The 24,349-nt window shown below is 38.4% G+C and overlaps 1 protein-coding gene across 1 annotated transcript; it reads right to left on the bottom strand.

Annotated features, from left to right (window-relative positions):
* Positions 1-17,890: 17,890 nt before the first annotated feature.
* LOC112185984 (protein DETOXIFICATION 51) lies at positions 17,891-20,252 on the bottom strand. Its single transcript, XM_024324331.2, has one exon. It carries the CDS (start codon positions 19,667-19,669, stop codon positions 17,951-17,953), a length of 1,719 nt encoding a protein of 572 aa, XP_024180099.1. The 5' UTR covers positions 19,670-20,252; the 3' UTR covers positions 17,891-17,950.
* Between the last annotated feature and the right edge of the window lie 4,097 nt (positions 20,253-24,349).

Below are 24,349 nucleotides of genomic sequence, written 5' to 3'. Positions count from 1 at the left end.
TTCAATATTCCAAAGCACCACAGAACACCCCATTCTTCTTCGTCGTATGTGGCAACAGCCATAGGCAATACCTTAATAGCTAATCGAGGCCATGCTTGTTGCAGCTAGCATATGATTCTAATTCAGAAACTAATCAAATCGAAATGCATGCATGCATTTTTCACTGTTTGGTAAATCATTTGAGCCCTTTTTCATCTCACCGGTCTCATTTAGCTTTTACCCTTTTCCTGCAAAACTCTGAAGCACGTACGGCCCCCCCCCGCCGCGGCAGCAGCAGCTTCATCAAACTTAAAAGGTCCTCAATAACGTAATGTCCTTTTGCAGAGGCCTCCGGTCATTTCATCCTTCGTTTGTAAATTCAAACACTGAAGAGGGGGCAAAATGTAATTTCATCTCTATTGACTTATTAGCAGTATTGAAAGGTGAAATCCACAATGAGGTCACGAAGATCTGTTGTATTTACGGAAACGTACGGGTCGCAGCGTTGACGACTCGGGGAGGCTTCCGTCATTTCGCGTACGAATAATAATATCTGCAAGTGGGTGGAAAATTGGGCTTCGGCCCATGGCCCTGGATTGGCATTTCATAAATGAAGCCCCCGTGAAACAATGACGCCCTGCGGCCATTTACATGGATATAGGAAGATTTTGTACACAGTCGAGTTTACTGTGAAAGAAAGGTCATAAATTCTTGCTCTGTATGTCACTCACAAATTGTATGAAGCTTTTGTTCTGCAACCAGTGAAAAAAAAAAAAAAATTTACTACTTGTGTGAATCGCAAGTATCGGATTTATTTAACTAGATATATATTTCTGAGTCTTGACAAGTTCAGGACCAAATCTTTCTGAACACGGGAGCCATGCAACAAGTATCATGATGATCACCAACATAAATTCATTAGCTTGATATGCATTACTCGTTCCACTCTTGTGGGTTTGAACCTCAAAATCTCATTTCCGAATGCTAATTATCGAGTCATACGTGCACACGACGTCTTGCATTTGCAAATGCAGTTCATTTATGGCCCAGTACTGGCATTGGTGAAAGTCCATTATGATTCCGTATTTCGGTCCATGTATATGCATGTCATGTATCTATCCTTTTAGCTCAATTTTGTTAGAATCATTATGGACTTGTCACACATTAACATAAAAGTAAATTGATAATTACCTTAATATCAAAACTAGTTCAATATGGACACAAACTATAAACCAATAATTGTAGCTTAATGAAAGAGTGTATCAATTCATTAAATTTAATAATCCAATTCTAGAATGAAGTGTTACATTAAGGATCTAACTAGGAGACCTAATCCGATATAAACTGCTTTAATGGGAAGTTAAACCTCAAGTCACCTATATAAAATTATAAATAGATGAATTGGTTCATGTTGCTACCACGTTTTATTGCATTAGTTCTGTCAATTGAGAAGCAAGTTGGTAAGCAACAGAAGGTTATATTCTAGTTATTGAGTTTTGCAGCTGCAGAAGATGGAATCCATGCTTGTGATTGCTGAAGGTAAGCTTTGGTCCTTTTGTGATTGTTGTCGAGTTAATGTATATATGATTGTGAGCGTGAATATATAGTTTTACAATTGGTATTAGAGCATAGGCTCGCAAATATGAATTTAGTTTTGCTTGACATAAAAATCGTTTTAAGGTTTTGCAAAACAAACAAACAAAAATTTGCTTTATGGGTTAACAAGCCTCCAACCTGTTAACAAGCTCTAGGCCCAGTCACAGCAAGCGTATGCTCCAGGCCTAAACTCGACCACAACCTCAAGAATAGGTGACCGTTGTATCACAACGATTAATTTTGATCAAGACGAAGGTCTGAGACTGGATTTGGAAATGCGCGAGATGTTTTCATCTCGAGAAGGGATTCAAAACCCCAATTGCTGTGAATCAAGAAGCCGGTGGAGTTGATTTCTGCTTCTGGATATTGAACTCATGGTTCCGCTGAGAATTTTAGCAGCAAATTGGGGAAAAAGCAAAATCAGGTTTTTATGTGAAAATTGGTTTCAATTCATAGCTTGATTATTAAGTTTTTGGTTGTGCTCAAGAACCCTAGTTGCATTCCAGACGTGCGTTAGGCTAGAGTAGATGGTGACCGAATGAAACTTACAACTTCTTGATTGTTCTTTGGTTTCTTGGAATCGAAACAACTTTGGTTGTGCTTGAATATGCATGATGAATTGATTGTTTATATGGTATTGCATCTGTGATCATGTGACAATGTATGAAGAATTAGAATCTCCCAAAAGCTTTACACGTTGTTGAAATTAACAGATACAAGAGCTTAATTTTCTTATAAAGACAATATGATCTGGGTAGAATATAAAGTTAAAAGCTCATGAGTTTTGTGGTTTTCTGTTGGCATAAGTGAACATGGTGCATAAAACATCCTTCATTGATGTTGGTAGAAAGCATATGGTATAACAAAACTAAAATTGTGTCTTCTGTTTTAAAACTATGCTTATGTTTATCTTCCAAAGAAGTGGTCAAGTGTAGTTTTAGAATGCAAGACAACAATATGCATGCTTAATGGAAATATATTTGGATACTTGGAAATTTTTCTTTTGTCTAAAGATGTGGATAAATTTCTTTGGATAACTTATTTTTGTTAAGCATGGCATATTGATAAAGAACTCCGAAATATTATGCTTCTGCTCAAAAGTGATGCTTAATATTGTTTTATATGTGCACTGACATGAATGCAAGTATGGATTGATTAAGTTTTCTATATGATCTTGTATTGGATTGTTCTTGTTTTGGTTGCTTAAAGCTTAATAAAACACAGAAAACTTAAAGTTATTTTCTTTATAAATTGAGAACTCACTTGAATTTTATTTTTTGCTCCTTAGGTAACTACTACATAAATTTGAACAGTGTCTTGATGCTAACTGGAACCAATTATAGAGCTTGGCTAGACTCTGTAGAGAACTACATGGGAATGCATGAAAACATAGACTATTACTTTACTGAGGATAAGCCTGTAGAGTTGACTGATAAGAGCACCAAGAAAGAAACTAACCTTTACAAGAAGTGGCATAGATCCAATAGAATGGCTAAGAACCACATCCGTACCTCTATGTCTAAGAGTATCAAAGGAAGTGTAGAAGAGCCTGAGTTAGCATCAGATTTCTTGGAACTTATAGCTGCTAAGTTTAAAGAAAGTGAGAAAGCTGGAGCAGTTATGCTAACTAAGGAGTTTCATGACTTAAAGTACATGGGTTCAAGGGGAGTTAGAGAGCATATCATGAAGATGATCAATATAAATAGCAGACTCAGGGAGCTATTGATGGGGGTTAGGGATGAACAGGTGGTGCATTATGCACTACATTCCCTGCCTAACAGTTTTAGTCATCTTAGAATCAGTTACAATACTCAAAAGGGTAACTGGACTCTAGATGAGCTCATATCTATTTGTGTGGATGAGGAAGATAAGATTAATAAAGAGAAAGAGCCTGCCACAACCATCAATCTCATAAAGAAGACTAAGAAGAAAAAACCCCAGAACAACCTCAAGCCTACCAAAGCCATAACTAAGAGTTCAACAGCTACAGTGGCTAAAGAAAACAGGTCATTTAGGTTCAAGTGCTACTTTTGTAAGAAAGTAGGTCACATGAAAAAGGACTGCATTGGCTACAAGAATTGGTTAGCCAAAAAGGGTAAGATATTTTCTAATTCAGTTTTTCCTTTAGAAATTAATCTTGTAAATGTTGAACCACAGTCTTGGTGGATAGATTTAGGCTCACCTATTCATATTACTAATTCTTTGCAATGATTCATAAGGGGGAGAATCCTAAAAAGTGATTAAGTGAACCTGTGTGTGGGCAATGGCATGAAAGTGGCAGTCAAGGCTATTGGCACCTTAAAGCTCGATTTAGAATTAGGAAAATTGTTAGTTTTGGACAATGTCTTTTATGTACCTTCCATGAGAAGGAATTTGGTTTCAGTTTCAATTTCAGTTTTAGTCAAATTCAGTTGTAGACTTGTTATTGATAGTAATGGAATTCTTATTTCTAAAATTTATATTCATTTTGGTTCTGTTGTTATTATGAATGATTATTTACAGCTCAATTGTTCAATGGCCAAACAATAAATTTTACTTGTTGAAAATAACACAAACAGTACTAGCACTTTAACAGGTGTTAAAAGAACCAAACTAAACGAAAAGTCTGCATTTTTATGGCATGGGAGACTTGGCCATGTATCAAAAGAGAGATTGAAAATTTTGATGAAAAACAAAATCCTAAATGAACTTGATTTTTCAGATCTAATAGACTGTGTGGAATGCTTTAGGGGAAAAATAACCAATACAAGAAAGAAGACTACATATAGAAGCCAAAATTTACTAGAACTTATACACACTGATATAAGTGGTCCATTTAGGCATCAAACTATATGTGGGAATGTGTATTTCATCACATTAATTGATGATTTTTCTAGATACAGTTATGTTTATCTACTTTCAGAAAAGGCACAAGCATTGAAAGCCTTTCAAATCTTTAAGTCTGAAGTAGAAAATCAACTAGAAAAAAAAAAATTAAAACAGTGAGATCAAATAGAGGTGGTGAGTTCTATGGCAAGTACACTAAATCCGGCCAACAAAAGGGTCCATTTGCCTTGCTTTGCAAGACAATGGAATTAAAGCTCAATACACAACACCCTATAATCCACAACAAAATGGTGTTGCAGAGAGAAAGAATATGACACTTTTGAACATGGTTAGATGCATGATGTGTACAACTGGTTTGCCAAAATTTCTGTGGGGTGAGGCTTTAAAAACTGCAAATTATATTTGCAACAGGACACCTAGAAAAGCCATAGAAAAGACTGCTTTTGAGTTTTGGTGTGGCAGGAAACCTAGTCTTCATCACAGCCATGTTTGGGGATGCCATGTAGAAGCTAGGATTTATAATCCAAGCTTGAATAAACTTGACTCCAAAACTGTTAGTTGCTATTTTATAGGTTATCTAGATAAATCTAAAGGCTATAAATTATATTTTGCTCATCATTCACCTAGAATTTTTGAAACACATCAAGTAAAGTTTCTAAGTGAAAAAGTTCACAATACAAACTTTGAGAATTTAACCTCAGATTTTGAGGAAATTGTGTCAGATGAGAATACAAGTGTAGCATTGCCTTTAGAACAAGAAGCATTAGTAATTGAAACTGTTACAGAAAATCAAGATGCACAAGATCAAGTGCCTGATCAGGAAATGTATCTTGATGATCATCAAGCTGAACCATAAATTTTACTTGAACCAATCCCTAATGCAGAACCTCAAAATCCTCAAGTAGCTCAACCTAATCCTGAAAAATTCTCAGCCTAGAAGATCACAGAGAGCAAGAAAACCAACTTATTGGTGGGGGGGGGAGAGAGAGAGAGTGACTACATTGTTTATCTGCAAGAAGCATAAATTGAAATGGACTATGCAGAAGACAGTGATCCAACTACATTTAATCAGGCCATTGAAAGTAGAGAATCTCATCAATGGCAGATGGCAATGGAAGCAGAAATTGATTCCATGAGCCAAAATGCAGTTTGGGAATTAGTTGAACCAGACCCCAAACAGAAGCCTATAGGTTGTAAATGGGTTTTCAAAACCAAAAGGGATGCTAATGGTAATGTAGAGAGACACAAGGCAAGGTTAGTTGCCAAAGGTTTCACACAGAAGGAGGGCATTGACTTTACTGAGACTTTTTCTTCAGTTTCTACAAAAGACTCGTTTAGGATAATCATGCTTTAGTGGCTCATTTTGATATGTAGCTACACTAGATGGATGTTAAAATACCTTTTTTGAATGGTGAACTAGATGAAGTGATTTATATGAGGCAGCCAGAAGGTTTTATACAAGCTGGAAGTGAAAACTTAGTGTGCAAGCTAAGAAAATCAATTTATGGCCTAAAACAACCTACTAGACAGTGGTACAAAAAATTTGATTATGTGATTTCTACTTTTGGATTTACAGAAAACCTTATTGATGAGTGTGTTTACTTGAAGACAGTTGGGAACAATTTTATTTTCCTAGTTCTATATGTGGATGATATACTTTTGGCTAGCAGTAACCTAAAACTGCTTAAAGATACCAAGAGCTTTCTGTCAAAGAATTTTGACATGAAAGACTTAGGAGAAGCATCCTATGTACTAGGTATTGAGATTAAAAGAGATATGGCACAAAGACTACTTGGTTTGTCTCAACAGAATTATGTTACCAAAAGTGTAAAGAGATTTGGTAGGGAAAAGTGTGCAGCTGGAGAAGTTCCCATGTCCAAAGGAGATAAGCTAATCAAGAAGCAAAGTTCCAAAAGTGATAAATATGAAGTCAAAGCCTTATGCCAAACTTGTAGGAAGTCTCATGTATGAACAAGTCTACACTAGGCCAGACTTGTCTTTTGCAGTAGGGATTTTATCAAGATTTTAGTCTAATACAGGCCATGAGCATTGGGTAGGTGGGAAGAAAGTGTTGAGGTACGTACCTGCAGAGAACCGAGGATTACATGCTAGTGTATAGGCAAGTGGTGGATCTGAAACTCATTGGATTTTAAGACTCTAATTTTGGGGGGAATTATCCAGACTCCAAGAAGTCAACTTGTGGATATGTATTCATGCTTGCAGGAGGTGCCATTGCTTGGAAGACCATGAAACAAACACTTGTTTCAACTTCCACCATGTAAGCTGAATTTATTGCAGTGTATGAGACTGTTTGTGAAGGACTTTGGATCAGAAATTTTTTTATGCAGACCAAGGTGTTGAGTCACATTGTAGCTAGAACACCAGGGATTTATTGTGATAATGAAGCAGTTGTTTTCTTTAGCAAGAACTTTAAAAGATCAAATAATTCTAAACACATTGATTTAAAGTATTACAGTGTTAGAGAAAGGGTAAAGCATGGTGAGATAGCTATTTTGAGCATTGACATAAATTCACAGGTTGCAGATCCTTTCACCAAGGCATTGTCAGTGGCTGCATTCCAAAACCATACAGCAAGCATTGGAGTTTTGGCTAGCTTAGATGTTTAAATTAAGTGAGAGTTAGTCCAGTTGGAGCATTTTAAAATTTTGAGGTTTTTGAGTTCTTGTGTCTTTAGTTTTGTTCATCACAACTTATTTGTAATGACAGTTTAAAGTTATCAATGAAATTTTGAGGTATTTTTCAGATTTTGGTTATTGCTGCAGCTTTTGTTGAAATGTTCTGAAAATTGTCGATTTTTATACTTGCTATCAGATGACTTGAATCGTGTACACCATGATGTTAAGGTTCAAGCAATAATTTTAAGCCATCAGTGTGTTCAATAAATTTGCTTGAGTTTCTGGTTTAAGAAACATTCAGGGGGACCTGGTATATGCCTTCTTGTTGATACACATTAGCATATATTGTATCATTTCTGGTTTGACATATGTGGATTGGAGGAGGTTGTGTTTGTGGTTTTGAAACTCTACATTTTTGTTAAACTGTATACTGTTTCTTGCTCTACATAAGTAACTGTGATCTGACCATGTTGGAATGGATTTATGGTTTGATTTTGTTGTCTGGCGCGCACTACAGTAAGTTGAGTAGTTTATGACATTTTCTTGTGCAAATTATCAAGCTTAATATGTGTCAGTCCAAGGGGAGGATTGTTAGAATCCTTATGGACTTGTCACACATTAACATAAAGTAAATCGATAATTAGCTTAATGTCAAAACTAGTTCAACATGGACACAAACTATAAACCAATAATTGTAGGTTAATGAAAGAGTGTATCAATTCATTAAGGTTAATAATCCAATTCCTAGTCTGCAAGAAAGACTAGAACAAAGTGTTACATTAAGGATCTAGCTAGGAGACCTAATCAGATATGAACTGCTTTAATGGGAAGCTTCTTGAGGTTTAAGTCACCTATATAAATAGATGAATTGGTCCCTGTTGCTACCACGTTTTATTGCATTAGTTCTGTCCATTGAGAAGCAAGTTGGTAAGCAACATAAGGCTATATTCTAGTGATCAAGTTTTGCAGCTGCAGAAGATGGAATCCATGCATGTGATTGCTGAAGGTAAGCTTTGGTCCTTTTATGATTGTTGTCGAGTTAATGTGTATATGATTGTGAGCATGAATATATGGTGTTACAAATTCGACGCTCCAGGTAGTACGTTCATCACCTGCATGTGGAAATACAATACATAAAGGACTACATATGTACGTATATCATAGCTTATCAATCACTACATATATAAGGTACAGAATCTTTTTATACGTAGCGACTGTATTTCTGATGCCACTGTTGGCTATAACATTTCAGAAGGTACTCCTATTTCTTCAAATGGAAGAAGCATTGTTCATGAAAGGAAATCAGATTAGAAATGTGAAAAACAAGCATATGCTACCATCTTCTTTTGGGTAGTTTTGTCTGGACCGACTACAAACGGCCCCTTCGGCCCAAAAGATACATTATCATTAATTTTGGGTTTCTTTTCCAACTCTGGGCCAGCAACGTAATCAATGTAATGCGAACAGTGGTGACTTCTTGAACTGTAATTGTAAATTTGTATCGCTATATTCTGTTTAAATTTTTCACCAATACTGACTCATATAACTCCTCCAATCTTCGTGATGCTTTGTGAAAAATCTAAGAGGAATATGACAATGTAAAGGAGTAGTTAATCATCCATGTCCGCTCAAAATGCTGGTCGAGGAAAAGGTAAAACTACATGTATGTAAAGATTGCGTGTATAGTACTTCTCTAGTACGTAGTAGTTACTTTAATGCTTGTCAGTCGATCAATTATTATGGGTGGTCCGGCAACGATGATAGATCTAACTCCAAAAATTTATATTTCCACTTCCATATACCTTCAAACAGTAATCCAAATCAACCAAAAAGGACATGACCGTGTATTTTGGATATTTTGGATGATGACCTGCAAGTAGGACTCTTAATTTGTACATAGGCATATGCTCTAAGTCTATGTTGAGCAACGCTAGGAGTGTAAGGACCCATGTGTCGACCCGAAAAGGGGTAGAAAATGATGGGTTTGGAAATGAGAGGTAGATGGTGACACGTACATGCCATGTGTGGAGGAGTTGAGTACCTCCAGAGGGGGGACATCAGACATAAGACATGCCTAGCTATCTCCCATTAATTGGAGAAAACAATGCAAAAGTTCACTATCTTAACTAGCCTTCCTTGTAAGGAACCCAGTAAGTACGTAATACAATAATATCCCAAGTGCATGAAATCAATGTACCTATCTAGCTACTAGCTAAGCTCTTGTTGCTTCTAAGGTGGACAAAGGCTAGGCCTCTTCTACTTCATGGGCAAGAGCCAGTGGTTATGGGGTTGCAAAGGGACAGCCATTATGGCCGGAGTCCTCTGGGGCTACTTTGGTTCATATATATGTATATATATATATGTGTCACAGATTCATAATTGGTATTTGTTGAGGATTCCATTTAGTATTATATATGAGAATGCATGCGAATGCCAGCAAGGAGAAGTAATCTTGTTTAGTTTAGGTAAGATTTAGATAAGGAGACAACTCAGACAAGATGGGAAGAATGACGATTTATTATAAGCCTAGTTAGCTAGCTAGCTTTCAATGCTATGTGATCCCCCCAAGAACAAGATAATCTTATATGAACAATGCTCTCTTCATTTCATTATAACCTAGCTAGTTATATTAAGGCCTGTGATCACTATGTCGATCTCATCTGTATTTACCCTAGCTGTCCCAGAAGCTATAAATTAATATCTGTCAGAATGGATACGATCGAAGTACGTATATATTCTGAGATAGATCAGTACGTTCACTATTTGAGCGGGGTTAATATTGCTCTGGCTCCTTGCCAGAAGGCAGAAGCATGTAACTATTGGAATGGGGTTAATAATGCTTTGGCATTTTCGGCCAGTTTGAGACTGAAAACATGCAGTACTGATTTGACATTTTTTGGTAGGTCAGCTGCTGCATCGATCGAAATGTTTGAGTTTCCACCAGCATCTATTTGTAACAGTTATAGCTCATGATATGGATCACCACAGTGCGGAGGACCGAACTCCTTCTTCATTTCAATGAACAATCTACGTACAGCTACAGAAGGACCACCATGATTGAGGAGGCCAGGGAGGCCATAGCTAGCTTTATATATATCTTCTTTCATGTACGCAGTGCAGGTGCATGATAATGATAATGGACACGCCCAGATCAAGGTTCGAGCTAGTCTGGACCATGCTATGTACGCTAGGGTTACAGACTGCAGTTTCCAACCTTTTGCCCTAGCCTAGCTTGATGGGCACGAAGTAAAATTAGAGTGCCATCAGCCCATCACATGCAGGGTCCCCAAATGCGGGTAGGAAAGAATCCGAAAGATGCTCATCCTTTTCTTTTTGTTTTACAAGGTTTCATTCGTCGGAAATTATAAGTTCGAATCTTTCTCTTATTGTAGCTAGTAGCTGATATCAATTGTTTTTTATTTTTGGGTAAAAGCATGCGTAGGCCATGCACCATATTGGCCTTCCTGAAACATATAAGTACACAAGTACACAACTATTGTATATTATTCGAAAATTACACAACAATTAGTCGTCATAAATCAAAACTTATAACTTATTTCCACTTACAAATGAGAGAATTATAAATGATTGTGGACAATTACATAACTGATTGTGTGATCGATGGCTATAGGTATCACACACATATCATCAAGAAGTTGACCGGCCAGTTATGCACTTATACTATGGCAATCCCATTCACGACAGCTTTGATGGCTTGCGTTTAATTTGACATTCACATGGCAAATCATGCGCTTAATTTGTGCTAATCTTTGGATTACATCAGTATCTAATTAAAGAACTAGATTATGATATATTGTGAATATTCTGCATATAACGTACTATTGAATATATAGTACTCCTAATATATATTTTACTCAGTCGCATATATGCGTACACTAAATCACTAATGCCCATGCATCTATTAGCTTAGTGGCGAATGAGGTTGACATTCACTTTGGTAAGCAAATCTGAATGGGTTGAATTATGTTTTAGCCAACAACAATGCTTTGACAATATATTGTAAATTAGAGGCCAACTACATGCGTATATATGCACCAACTAATTAATTATAAATGTTCATTGTTCATCTTCCACATAAACCTGAAACTCAAATTAATTTAGAAATGTTCATTTTAATAATAGATTACTCGTTCTTCATATTTGTCGAGTAGTAACTTTAGAAATCAAATGCATGAAACTGTCCATTTCTTAACTTAACTCCTACTGGAACTAGTTTTTCAATTAAGAGAATACTTAATTCTAAAGCTATCAAATTGGATATCAAATCCCTCGAATCTAGCATGTTAAGAAATATATCGAAAACGCCCAGCTAGAATCTGGCCTTTCTTAATTTAAATAAAAATGAATACTTGGATGAATATATATGTTAAAATTCACCTCCCCTAATACCATGTTCGAAAGGCGACTAATTCTCAACTAATATATCAATGAGATGGAACATGCATCATGCATGTTTGTCTTTTAATATTCAAGTAGTATGGAGAGTATCATGCATGCAAGTCAGTATAGTTACACCGATTGTATTAAGACAGAGATTAGACTTAATATAGATGAAAAGGGCAGCATTAATATCCGACACGACTCAAACTCCATGTAAAACTTTACATACGTAGTGAACTATGTTAAATTAGTATTCAATTTTTGTTTTCGTTAGTATATGCGTTGACTAAATTATTGGGTAACAATATGTCTATGTTTTTTTCGAAGATGCATCTCGACAACTTGTTCGTCTACTTGAACTGAAGATGATCATCTTCAATGTGTCATGACACGAATGGTAACCCGGTACTTGGGTGAATCTTGATCCTTTCTAGCCATTACGTACTAAAAGAAAATACTATTTACTAGGTTTATAGTCCTGGTGAAGTTTTGATAACAAACTCAAATTGACTCTCTATGAGGGCAGGGGATGACCCTTATCTTTTTCCTTCTTAATTTTGAAGCTTTGTGAGTGAAAGAACACGCAACTTGTCATCTTGATTTTATTAAAGTAGAAAAAGTATAATGCCCATGTTGAACAAACTCTGAGTAATATTAATAATTCAGACCCAAAAAAAAAAAAGAGAGTCTAAAGTATCTAATTAAATCTAGTAGTTGGGGGCTTGTTTTTAGAGAAATAATGCACACATATATTTGCAGAAACGATCCAGAATGCTGGAGATCGATGCAAAGCATGGCCAAACAAATAATTGTTTCAATAGATTTGACGGCATGGAACCCACAGATTTCGCTTGGTACAATACCAACAAGTCTTAGCCTGGAAGTTACGGATGCAGATTTGGCATCAACAAGCTAGGGGAGATTGATAAAAAATGACCGACCCAGTAGCTAGCTAGCTGCGAGCAGATAAAATGTGACTTTTTTCTTCTTCATTTTTTGACCAAAGGCAATAATTAAAACCCACAAGCAATGCACAAAAGAAAACAAAACCATAGTAGTCACAGTAGTGATTAATTGAACGGACATGAAATGAAATGAAAGGGCTGATTTCCCCCTCGTGCAATTTCTGCACAAAAAGGTCGTGAATGTTTCATGCTTCTGAATACCAGACAACACACTCCGAGCTGCTCGCCATGGTGGTGCTGGTCTTTTCAGTTTTCAGTTTTTCTGAGCCTTTTGCATTATAGCCCTTGTTTGTTTGTTGGGGTACTTGATCAAACTCCATTTATCCATTTCATAGGGACACAATTCAACCACCTGAATTCATTTGCATCCTTTACTTTTAGAGGCATGGGACTTAGTGAGCCATATATATATATATATATGAGTGCGCGCGATAATGATCCGAAGAAATTATATATGTATATATATACGTAGGGCTTGTCAAATATACAGTGGTTGATTTGGTAACTATAAGCCAACCTAGCTACTAGGCGACGAATGCGAGTCCAATCGCACATGAAATGCTGTAAAATGTTGTGTGCGCAGTTTGAAACTTTGAATGAAGCTTTTGTCAAAGTTTGAATAATTAGGGTTTTGAGCGGTTAGAGACGAAGCACTACGGAAAGCCAAGCTCATGATTGAGGCATCTACAAACAAACAATGGGAAATGTATCAGTACCCCTTCTTACGACTTTTATTCACTTTGGTAGGGAGGTGTACATAGTGAATCATTGTACCAGGCATACGTGTTGTCGGCAATTAAATCGGTCCCCGAAAATCACTTTGGGCACATTGCAGGTAAAACTCCGTGAATAGAAGAGTACTTTTTTTCTTTTCGTTTTTGATGACAATAGAAGAGTACTTGCACGGATGTTGAATAATAAAAATAGAAGAGTACTCGCACGGATGTGGTACATTCCATTTAAGTGGCGCTGTAAAAGGTAAAAGAAGAATCATCCAATCAACTATAAACTTTAACGTCATATATATGTTCATATTTTGTGTATGAAAGGCAAAGATGCTTCAAAGACGTTGAGTGTACGCCAATTTCAAAGTTCCTGTGTATTGAATACGAAATAGAATAGTCCGGATCTGATCTCATCATGTCCAAACACAATCAATTCATAAAACAGTAATAAATGTCTTCCTGTGTAATATTAACAATCGCTCTTTTGTATTTTGAAATTTAAAATTAATTATATTTAATATCTCTTACATTACATACCGCTTTTATTATAAAGTTTAGGATTATTATCACAAATAATACCTGAACTTATCCTCTATTTTATCGATGGTACCTGAATTTCAATTTTGATCACAATCAGTACCCGAACTTTTCGACTTCATTTTAAATGGTACCTAAGGCCACCTTCGGTCACCATTCTGGCCAAAAAAGCCAAATCTATAAAATATATATATATATATATATATATATATTTCAAGTTCAAGGTAAGTCTATTACCAAAAATTATCACTATATATGATCGCAACCCTTGAAATCATCAAAAATCATCACTATGATCGCCTCACATGCCCTTTTTAGTCGGAATTTTGACCGGAGGTGGTTCTAGGTACCATTTAAAATGAAATCGAAATGTTCGGGTACTGGTTGTGATCAAAATTGAAATTCAGGTACCATCGATAAGATTGAGGTATAGTTCAAGTACCATTTGTGATAATAACCCTAAATTTTATGTGGAAGGTGCGGTAGGTTTGATTTGGTTAGGGATCCCTACTCATAAATATGGTTATTTTGTTTATAATAGTTAATGTATCGTGCAACTGGGTTATGTTTTAAACTTAAAAATCGGAGAAATATATAGTTCTTTCATCTGATTATTCTTGATTAAACTCATTGCGATAATTTATCTCATCTTAAGTAACATGCACATGAGTAACAATTTTTAGTTTCTACCTTAAGTCCAAATTGATAAATATATTTACAAGTGCGCTAGGATTTTACCGTAATTAACAATTGCTACTAATCCTGGGATGGAAGATAAGTTGATCTGGTCTACTTACTCTTATGGGGAGTTAACTGCAAAGCAAGCTTTTCTGTCCCATTCTTTGCCATGGGGTAAACGTATATGGTCCAAATTTATTTTTCCTCGAATGTCCTTACTAGGGCTGGCAAATTCTCCCGAACCAAACCATACCAACCGCATCCGAGCCGAGCCAAGTGAATTGGTAGCCAAAAACTTGGTAACCGAAGTCTTGGTACGGTACAACCGTACCGACTCCACATACACGGTACGGTAATGGTTTCAATTTTCACATATATATGATATACCGTACCGTACCGAAGACATGTATCATACTCATATTTTTTTAATTTTTTATTCTTCGGTCTTCTTCTTTTGGACTCTTCTTGTCTCTTCTGAGTCTTCTTTCTTCTCTTTCTTCTTTCTTCTTTTTCTTTCTTTTCCCCGTCTCTTCTGTCTCTCTTCTTATCTTCTTCTTTTTAGTTTTTTATTCTTCTCTCTTCTTTTTGGACGACTCTTCTCTCTTCTCTTTCTTCTTTCTTCTTTCTTCTTTCTTCTTTCTTCTTTTTCTTTCTTTTCCCGTCTCTTCTATCTCTTCTTCTTCTTCTTCTTCTTCTTTCCCATCCCTTCTGATTCTTATCTTTTTCTTCTTGACAAATAGCAACCTGTAAAGTGCTTCTCTCACCTCAGTCTCTCTCTCGAATCCAAGCTTATCAGCCCTCAAACTTTGTTGCTGTCACTCCCGCTGTAGTTGGACGGGCTTTGGCCGTAGGCGACGATGGTAGATGGGAGGAGGAAGGAGAGTTCAGGGGCGTTGAGGGGTGGGGTTTCGGATCTTGCAGACCTAGAGGGGTTGGGATTTGGAACTTGGTTGCTAGTTTGGGGTCGGAGGAGATTGAAACGGATCTCAACCTTCAGTTTGGGGGAGTTGGCGTGATCTGGGCGGTGGTGGAGGGATGGCAGTGGTGGTGGTGGTGTTGGGTTGGGTTGACTCTGCAAGATCTGGGCTTGCCTTGCCTAGCAGGCTCAATTCTTGGGCTCTGGCCAGATCGTGGCCCAATCTTAAACTCGATTGGAGGCCCAACCAACCGATACAGAGAAGTTGGTAACCGAAGTCTTGGTACCGGTAATGGTACTTCATTTTGTGTACCAATAAGCTCTGGTATGGTAGGTGGTTTTAGACTTGAAGGCCCGGTACCGTACCGAACCTAGCCCTAATAAGAAGGGATGGGAAAGAAGAAGAATTATTTCCAATGATTTTTTACAAAGAAGGGGTTTCAATGGCTTCACGTTATGATCTTTGTGGTGTTAATACTGAATCTATTAGCCATATTTTTCTTCAATGCTCGCTTACTGCTGCCATATGGAACAACAAATTTTCTTTATATTTGAACTTGGTTCAATTCCATTATCCATTTTGGAGGCTTTTGAGAAGGACCTAGCTATTGGACGTAGCTTTCAGGTTAGAGAATTATGGTTGATTGACTTTACTACAAATTTATGGTTTGTTTGGCATGCTAGAAATAAGAGCAGGTTTGATGAAAAAAACTTCTCTGTTGCTGAGATTGGTAGGCTTATTTCTAGTCAGATTCGTGCTGCAAGTGGTTTGGCCAGGGGTAGCATGCTTAACACTATTAATGATCTGCGTATTTTGAGGTGCAATGTAGACAACATCATGCTCCAATAGTCGTGGAGGTTAATTGGCGTCCTCCTATAATTGGGTGGGTCAAGATTAATACTAATGAAGCATGGAAGCATGAGATAGGCAAGGGGGGCTATGGAGCAATTTTCAGGAATTCTAAGGGTGGTTTTCTTGGAGCTTTTGCTTATATTATTGTTATTCTTAGCTCCGTGGCGGCAGAGGTTATGGTGGTTATCAAGGCAATTGAACTATTTGGGTTTGTGATTGGAAGCATATTTAGTTAGAAGTTGACTGCTCTTTGGTAATTGATTATTTTCGTAATCATTCTCTTGTGCCTTGAAATCTTCGAGTTCAGTGGAATAATTGTATATTCAATATATTTATGACGACATTTCAATCTCTTTATATCTTTAGGGAAGGGAATAGACTTGCAGATACTTTAGCAAACTACGATTCGTCTTCATCTGGAATTGTGTGATGGGATCCACCACCTTCATTTATCCTTTCACACTCAAGAATAATCCGTTACGTCTTCCCCGATTTTGTTTTTATTAACTAGCTAAAATTTCATTACGCTTGGATTTTGGATTTAGAGGTTTTGGTTTTGTTCCTCTTCCATGTATTCTTTTTTCCTTGAATGTCACGAAGTGATAGAGACTAAACCTTCTCTGAAAAAAAAGAAAGAAAAGAAAGAAGATAATTAATCAAAGCGTCAAGTTAATTAATTACCTAGAGAACGAAAAGGACATTAGACTGGAAATCGGAGCATGATTCTTGCTCCCACTTTTCCACCCATTCTTTTTCTAGTATGTAATCACATCAGAGCTATCATTATGATGGGACATCAAATCTGTAGCTGTAAGTTTTGCTTAAGCTAAGTAGGTAAAAATTCCTTCGGCCCCTATGAACTGTATAATTAGCTCCTCCAGTCGAGACCAACCAGGTGGGTAATTCAGTGGTTTCTGGGACCAATCTGGAAGATAAGGTCAAACTTGCATTACCTCCCACAGGAGTGGGACTCTCTACTACGTGTCGAACTCTCATTGGAAGCTAATCGGATACTGTGGAAAGCCCAGCTTAGCATGTCCACGTACCCAACATCCTCGATGAAGGAAAAGATCGAACATGTCCGAATCTTTGAGACATTTCCCAATTGCCCTAAACATTTCTCACAGAACTCCAGTGTACTGCTCTGTCTCGGTTAAAAATGTCACTCCATTTCAAGCTTTTATCAAAATCAAACTAATAATGCACGAACCGTGCCCCACTATTTTTGATCGAAAGACGAAATAAAACTTTAAACATCCAAATCAAAATATTTCAAGCGTCGAATGTATAAAAGTAAAGCGTCTAACTTTCTTTTAAGGTACCTAATTGAGTTTTGCCAAATAAGGAAAATACTCAAATCAAGATGGAATTATGAGCTGTGAAATAAAACTTAATAGTCTAGAGTACGAGATAAAATTTCAATATTGAGTTTGGCGTTTCTAGCTTACATTGCTTTTTCATACTCCTCACGCAATAATGCAATATAAACAAATCAAAACTCATTCTGTCTCAGTACGAGATAAAATTTTCAATACAACTAGTGTAATGCTTGTAGCTTATTAATTTGTCCCTGATTGTACTAGCACAATGTGGACAAATCGAAACGAAACCCATTCAATTATTACTCACGGAGTTATGGTGACTTTAAACTTGATCCATCTTCCGTTAATATAATCTAATCTCTGAAAAGAATTGTGACGAAAGATCGAGAAATCTTATATAGAAAGAATAATAATGATAAAATTTACAATCATGCATGCTAAAAGAAAACGAGAGGATGGAGAAATAATTTATATAAAAATAGCAAGTGGCCAAAATTACATCTTGATATTTGTGGATTATCGGGAAGAAGAAGAAGAAGAAGGCACTGTAATTATAATCAATGGCTCCTCTTCTTCACCTTTGGAATCGCTACTCGTTGTTGAAGGAGGATCGCTACTGGTTGAAGTTGAAGTTGAAGTTGAAGTTGAAGTTGGAGGAGGAGGAGGAGGTAGTATCACATCGCACCCGGCGCACGATAGCCCCTGGGCCCTTTTCGCCTGGAAATCCCAGTCCGTGGTCCCAACAACATACAACATCAGCCCGGCACAACAAATCTGGGCCGACAGCAACCCGATCCAGAGTCCATTGAACCCGACTCCGACCCAGAACCCGAGCCCAACCGCCACGGGCATCCCCACCAGATAGAACGCGCTGAGGTTCACGTTGGCTGCGGTAGTCGGACGCGCGCTGCCCCTGAGTACACCACACGCGACCGTCTGCGGGCAGTTGCCGAGCTCGCACAGCCCTAGGATTGGAAGCGCAGCAGACGTCAGCCGTATGATCTCCGCGTCGTGGGTGAACATCCGGCCCCACAGCCCTGATCTCATCCCGGACGCGAAGGTCGTGGCGGATAGGCCCATGAGGAAGGCCAGGAGAATGGCGACCACAGCGGATAGCCTGGCCCGGTTGGGCCGGTTGGCCCCGAGCTCGTTGCCGACCCGGGTGGACACGGCGAACCCGAGAGACGACGGGAACACGTAGATCAACGACGTCGTTTGGATAAGCACTCCCATCGAGGCGACGGTTGCTTTGGGGTCCACCAGGAGGCCACACAAGACGATCATGATCTCGTACCACCACCATTCCAAGCAAACGGACACGCAGCTGGGCGCGGCCAGCCGGAGCAGCGGCTTCCAGCCGGTCAAGCACTCCCGGCTCGGCGCCGTCCACGTGGGCACGTGCAGCCTGGTCGCCCAGACGTATGCAACTAGGCAGAGCAGCACGAAGAAGTTGGAGGCGGCGGAGGCGGCCGCGACGCCGGCGACGCCGAGGCGGAGCCTGGTGACGAGCAGGAGATTCATGGGGAAATGGAAGACGGCTCCGGCGAGGGAGGCGAGGGTGAGGGGGTGGGTGATGCCCTGGGCGCGAAGGTAAATGCGGATTGGGTGAATGAGGGAGTTGGTGAAAAGGTCAGGGAGGGAGAACATGAGATAGGTGTGAGCCATGTTAGTGATGTTGGGGTCCTGGCGAAGATACAAAAGAATGGTCGAGATATTGTACCACAGCAGCGAAATGGGGAGTGAACAAACTACGAGGAAGATTACAGCGCGGTGGAGAGTGACTGACAGAAGCTTGGGACGTTGTGCTCCGAAGGCTTGGGAACACAGCGGCTCCATACCCAAGGCTAGGCCGGAGAGCACGGAGTAGCCTGTGATGTTGGCAAAGGCTATGGCTAGTGACCCCGAGGCGAGTTCTAAGTCGCCCAGGCGGCCGAGGAACAGCATGGACAGGGCTGAGCGGGAGTAGAGAATGAGAGCTGTGATGAGTATGGGGAAGGCCAGTTTGAACAGGGACTTGGTCTCTTTGACTACGTCTGTGATGCAAATTGGGGGGCTGCTCCTGCTCCTTGTCGACGACGATGGTGCCTGTTGTAGTTGCTTTACTACTAGCTTTGGCGGCTCATCTGACAAGAAGAAGAGGTCGAGAAAGAGATGACCTTGCTGTGGCTGTTGATGCACCTGCTCGGCTGCTTTCTGGGTCTTGGTGGAATTAACAGAAGGGTTTGGATTACACATGATCGATCGATCGATGCTGATGGTGGTGGCCTGGTCAAGATTGTAATAACAATTAATGATCGATCACTAGTGTGTTAATTCGGAGAATTGACCTGCAGCTATATATGATTTGGTTTCAAAATACTCTCTGTTTTTTCCCCTGGGAGCTGAGATACTCTCGTAGAGAGCCCTCCTCTAAATATTGTCTTCTAAGCCTATAGCTTCAAAGATGGATAGACCGGTTGTTTTTGCCGTAGATGGGAGGGATATACAAGTATTAATAGGAGATCAGTGCTCGTTGATGGTGGGGGCATTCCTGTCTTTTACTTTCTTTTATCTTTATGCTCTGTGTTTAAAATCTTTTAAATTAACCACAACCGATCGAGCTCCTAATTCCGTGAAGAAGAAATGTGGAAATATACGAGTGGTTTGGAATACACAGACGTCAGAGATGTCAGATTACGCAGAGAGGATTCAATTTCCGATGAGTGAAAATTTTGAAGAGACGATTTTTTTTCCGGTGATTTTTCTCTCAACGAAGCTCCATAGCTCTCATCATCACATCACTCTCGATCTGCTGTGTGTCTCTGTACTCTCTGCTTTCTGGCCTTACCTACGTAGATTTTTACAATGTACTTGTTGAAATGACATTTTATTCGAGCACCCTTTTCTTAATCAAGGGCGCCCATGCAAAAGGAGAAGCAACTTGTGTATACATACCTCATCACGTTCAAGTATAAGAAATTATGCTACGTACATTACTTTTAGCTAGCTGGCATTTAATTAATCATATTATATCTCAAAATAAGATTATAGAATATAAACTTTCAACTTTGAGACAGTTTAAAAGCATGGACGCAGAATAACATTGGTTAGTCTACTTACTATTAACGGTAGGGCATACGTAATGAACTCTTCATGCAGTCGCGCAGCCATCTTAGGATGGAGGGAGGGTGTGTTTAACACTTGAAATGCAGTTTGACAAGTCGTGTTTAGGTCATGATTATTGATGCTTTCTCAAACATATATATATATATATATATATATATATAGTACAATTAATGGACTGTTTTACCATCATTAGCATCGTTGCACTTATGTGAAATCCATACTCTTCATTTTATAATTCACACTCTTTATTTCTCGTTTTAGTAATTTAAATTTTGTCTTTTTTGATCAAAAAAGAAAATAATGATTGTGGATTTTAAAATTTCACTCTCCATAATAAACTACACAATCGAAAAGGTTCTTGAATTATGTTCATTCCAAACATCTTTCATGTAGCAGCACAACGAACTTGGGAATCGGAGAGGGTGTTTTGACGCCTCAAAACTCAATTCGACAAGCCATTTTCCGAGTTTATTAATTATGTCTCCTCATACACAATCTAATTAACGAGTTGCATTGTGTTCAATCCTAATATCCTTATTCGCATTATTGCACATGATTAACTACCAGTCCATGGAGACGACTACTCATAGATAGAAGTAGATTGAGAAGAATTATTTTTGGTGAATGTTTGAACGAATTTTGCTCTCTCTTTTTATTTTATTTTTTAGAGTCTGAGGACCAGTCCTCCCAAATATTAAAAAGAAAGACGAAAGATTTTTGGTCTTAATCTCTTTCTCATTATTATAAGTCGTAGTCCTGACAGTTTCATTCACAAAATGCTTTGGAAAATAGACAATTCTATAGTCAATGAAAAATATATTATGTGAACTTATAAGTAGGCATTGGAAGAGACGTGTCTAGTGAAGCTATGGTGCTAGGAGATTTCCGAACATTCCCTCGATTCTTTGAATCCTCGACTCTTTGGTGCTTGGAAAACTGAGCAAATCTCTGTGAGGTTTCGTAGACCAATAGACTTACCCGCTGATTTTACAAAATGATCTCCCTTCTTAGCTTGTATATAGGAAACTACGTTATAACAATACAAATAGTCCACCTCCCGATTGAAATTTCTTTTAGTTTTCGACTCGGCATGTATATAATAGGAACCGCATAATTCGTAATCATTTTGGTTTTTAGGGATCAAATCATCGAAGTCATTAGATAATAATTGGAGTGGCTTGTGAGGTCACACTCAAGCTTGTCACTTGCACTTCGTTGAAGCTAAGCTTAAGATTTCAAAGTCTATATACTACTACTTTCCTAGGCTTTTCTCTGGTGCAAACAAAATGGATGGAGAATTCGGTTTGGATCATAGTAAGTAGAGCTAGGGAGTAGCCGGAATGAGAGGAGCACCTGTTGTGGCCGGTGGCGGTGGGGCCCTTGTGGCCTTTTGGATGATCCGGTTGGACGACTGGAGTTTTTGTAATGGACACTAAGTTGGAGAAATAAGGTCACGCCTCTACACGTCAGCTAAACCACTCCCTTCCCATTTTACTTTCAAAAATACTGTCGATCGACGTTTGCCCTCCCTCCAAAGTCTTATCCCACCTCAGTTTTCGTCACCTCTCCGCCTCTTGCTTGATGGATTCTTGAATGGGGGTGGTCCAAATGCCATCATCGGCGGAAGTGGGGTCGGACAACATTCTGTTTATATGTTTCACCCCACTTCCCCACAGGTTGACTCTATCAGACGACGTTTGTTTTTTTCTTTTCAAATTAACAAGTTCCAGTCACCTTTTAATCTATTTTAATTCGATATATATGAATCGCTATAGGTCAACTTTCTCATATTTTTCTACAAACCCATGATTTTTTTATCCTCGAGTAGGAGGAGCATGTAAATTAGGGGTGGGCGCGGTGCGGTTCGATTCGGTTTGAGGCCCAAACCGCAACCAAACCGCTTTTTTCTGTTGGCCTATATATCAAACCGCAACCGCATTACAAAAGGGTTGAACCGATTATTTCGGTTACACCATTTTTCAGTGCGGTGCGGGTCGGTTTTGGTTTGGAGCAATTTATTAATTTCAACTAGAAAGAGATGGCCAAAATCAGGCTTATTTTTACTTAACAATTTCAATAAGGCATAAATAAATTTTGAATGCATTTAGAGTCCACACAAATCAGCAAATGTCATTCAAATATCAAGCAACTTGCAGAAAGACCATAGCAATTTATTACACACACACACAGATATATATATATATATATATATATATATATATATATATATATATCAATGATCAAGCAAAGATAGCAACTTATTACAAACTGAAAACCTAATCAAAAATGGATTTCTTATATATTGAAAACCAACATTTCCATCAATAGAGAAATAATAAATAAATAAATTGTAATTAAAATAAATTCGGTGTGGGTCGGTTTAAATCGGGCGGTTTATAACCCGAAACCGCAACCGAACCGCTTTTATACGGTTCGGTGCGGTGTGATCATAAAACCACACTATTTTAGTTCGGTGCGGTTCAGGTCGGTAACCGCATTTTCGGTACAAAATGCCCACCCCTAATGTAAATACATATAGCCAATAAATGTGACTATATTAAATTCTAAAGGAAAGAGGATAAGCACACAAACCGTCGATTCAATAACAAATGTAAAAACAAAAAAAAGAGTAAATTGTTACAATTGTGAAGTTTTTTTTTTGGATAAAAAACATAAGCAAGACGTAATTACAAACAAGTGCCTCTGCGGCACCCAGATCCTAATCTATCAAACAGGACTGCTCTCATAATCCTTGGTCGTAGGTGATTTTCCCATATTTTTTCTCCAGTGAGATTGCCCTGAGTTTGCACAAGCATCAACTATAAAGTTGGCTTTCCGGAATAAATGTTTAAAAGTAATTGACCGGAGATTACAATTGTGAAGTTGCACCAACCACCAAATATACTCTTAATCTCTTGATGAAATTTAGAACTCAGCACACCCTTAAAATCTCGAGTTATATTGGAAAGGCCTCACACAAGATATTAGGTGTGTAGCAAACTGGCCATTAACAAGAAAATGGCAAGATGGAGCTATATATCCTATGTATTAAGTTTACGTTTGAGAATTAAGAGACTATTCTTTTCACAGTGTACACGTGCATGCAAATGCAAGATCTGAGTCGACGATAAAAGCAGAAAGTTCAATAGGTGTATGATGGACGGTGGAGTCGTCAGGACCTCGCTGGGTTTCCACGAACATATGGAAGGAAGGAGACAGCAGACACACATTTATATGCCTTGAATCTTGGCATTTTTAATTTACTTGGGTTTTCTCAAAGCTGTTACCTCGGTGCTGTGCATGCAATGATCGATAAAGTCTGTCTCTCATATATCTCTGTCATTGTTGAGTTGAGTGTAATTGACTGTTGTTGTCGGTTTCTATGAGTTGCATATTGTTAATGCTTGCAAGAGAATAGAGATCGCCGTGTGTGTGTGTGTTTATATATATATATATATGAAGATAGAAAGTGGAGGATAAATAGATAGATATAGATAGGTTAGATGGAAATGGTGGAAACATGAGAAATGAACAGTGAAGGTGGGGTGTAATGCTGGCGCTGGCTCATTCTGGGTGGCTCAGAATCAGCAGAGAAATTAAACTGAGAGATGAAGGTGGCTGGCTAGCAAGAGGATCGAATACGGATAGCCAGCTTGTGGTGGCTTATAGTGGGGTTAAGTGGTGAATATGACACACACATTTCTAACCCTTAAATGATCCAACTGACACTATTCTATTCTTGGATGCCTCTTTCTGTACGTGTTCACCTATTTGGCTCACACTGCACCACTTCTTGTTTCAATAACGGGA

Source organism: Rosa chinensis, chromosome 2 (assembly GCF_002994745.2).
Source record: "Rosa chinensis cultivar Old Blush chromosome 2, RchiOBHm-V2, whole genome shotgun sequence".
Lineage (NCBI taxonomy): Eukaryota > Viridiplantae > Streptophyta > Magnoliopsida > Rosales > Rosaceae > Rosa > Rosa chinensis.
Note: the sequence above shows the minus strand (reverse complement) of the source record. Positions and strands in the feature narration are given on the sequence as shown.

Bases quoted from the DNA above. Each gene is read 5' to 3' on its own strand.
- LOC112185984 (XM_024324331.2), bottom strand. From the start codon at position 19,669: ATGTGTAATCCAAACCCTTCTGTTAATTCCACCAAGACCCAGAAAGCA.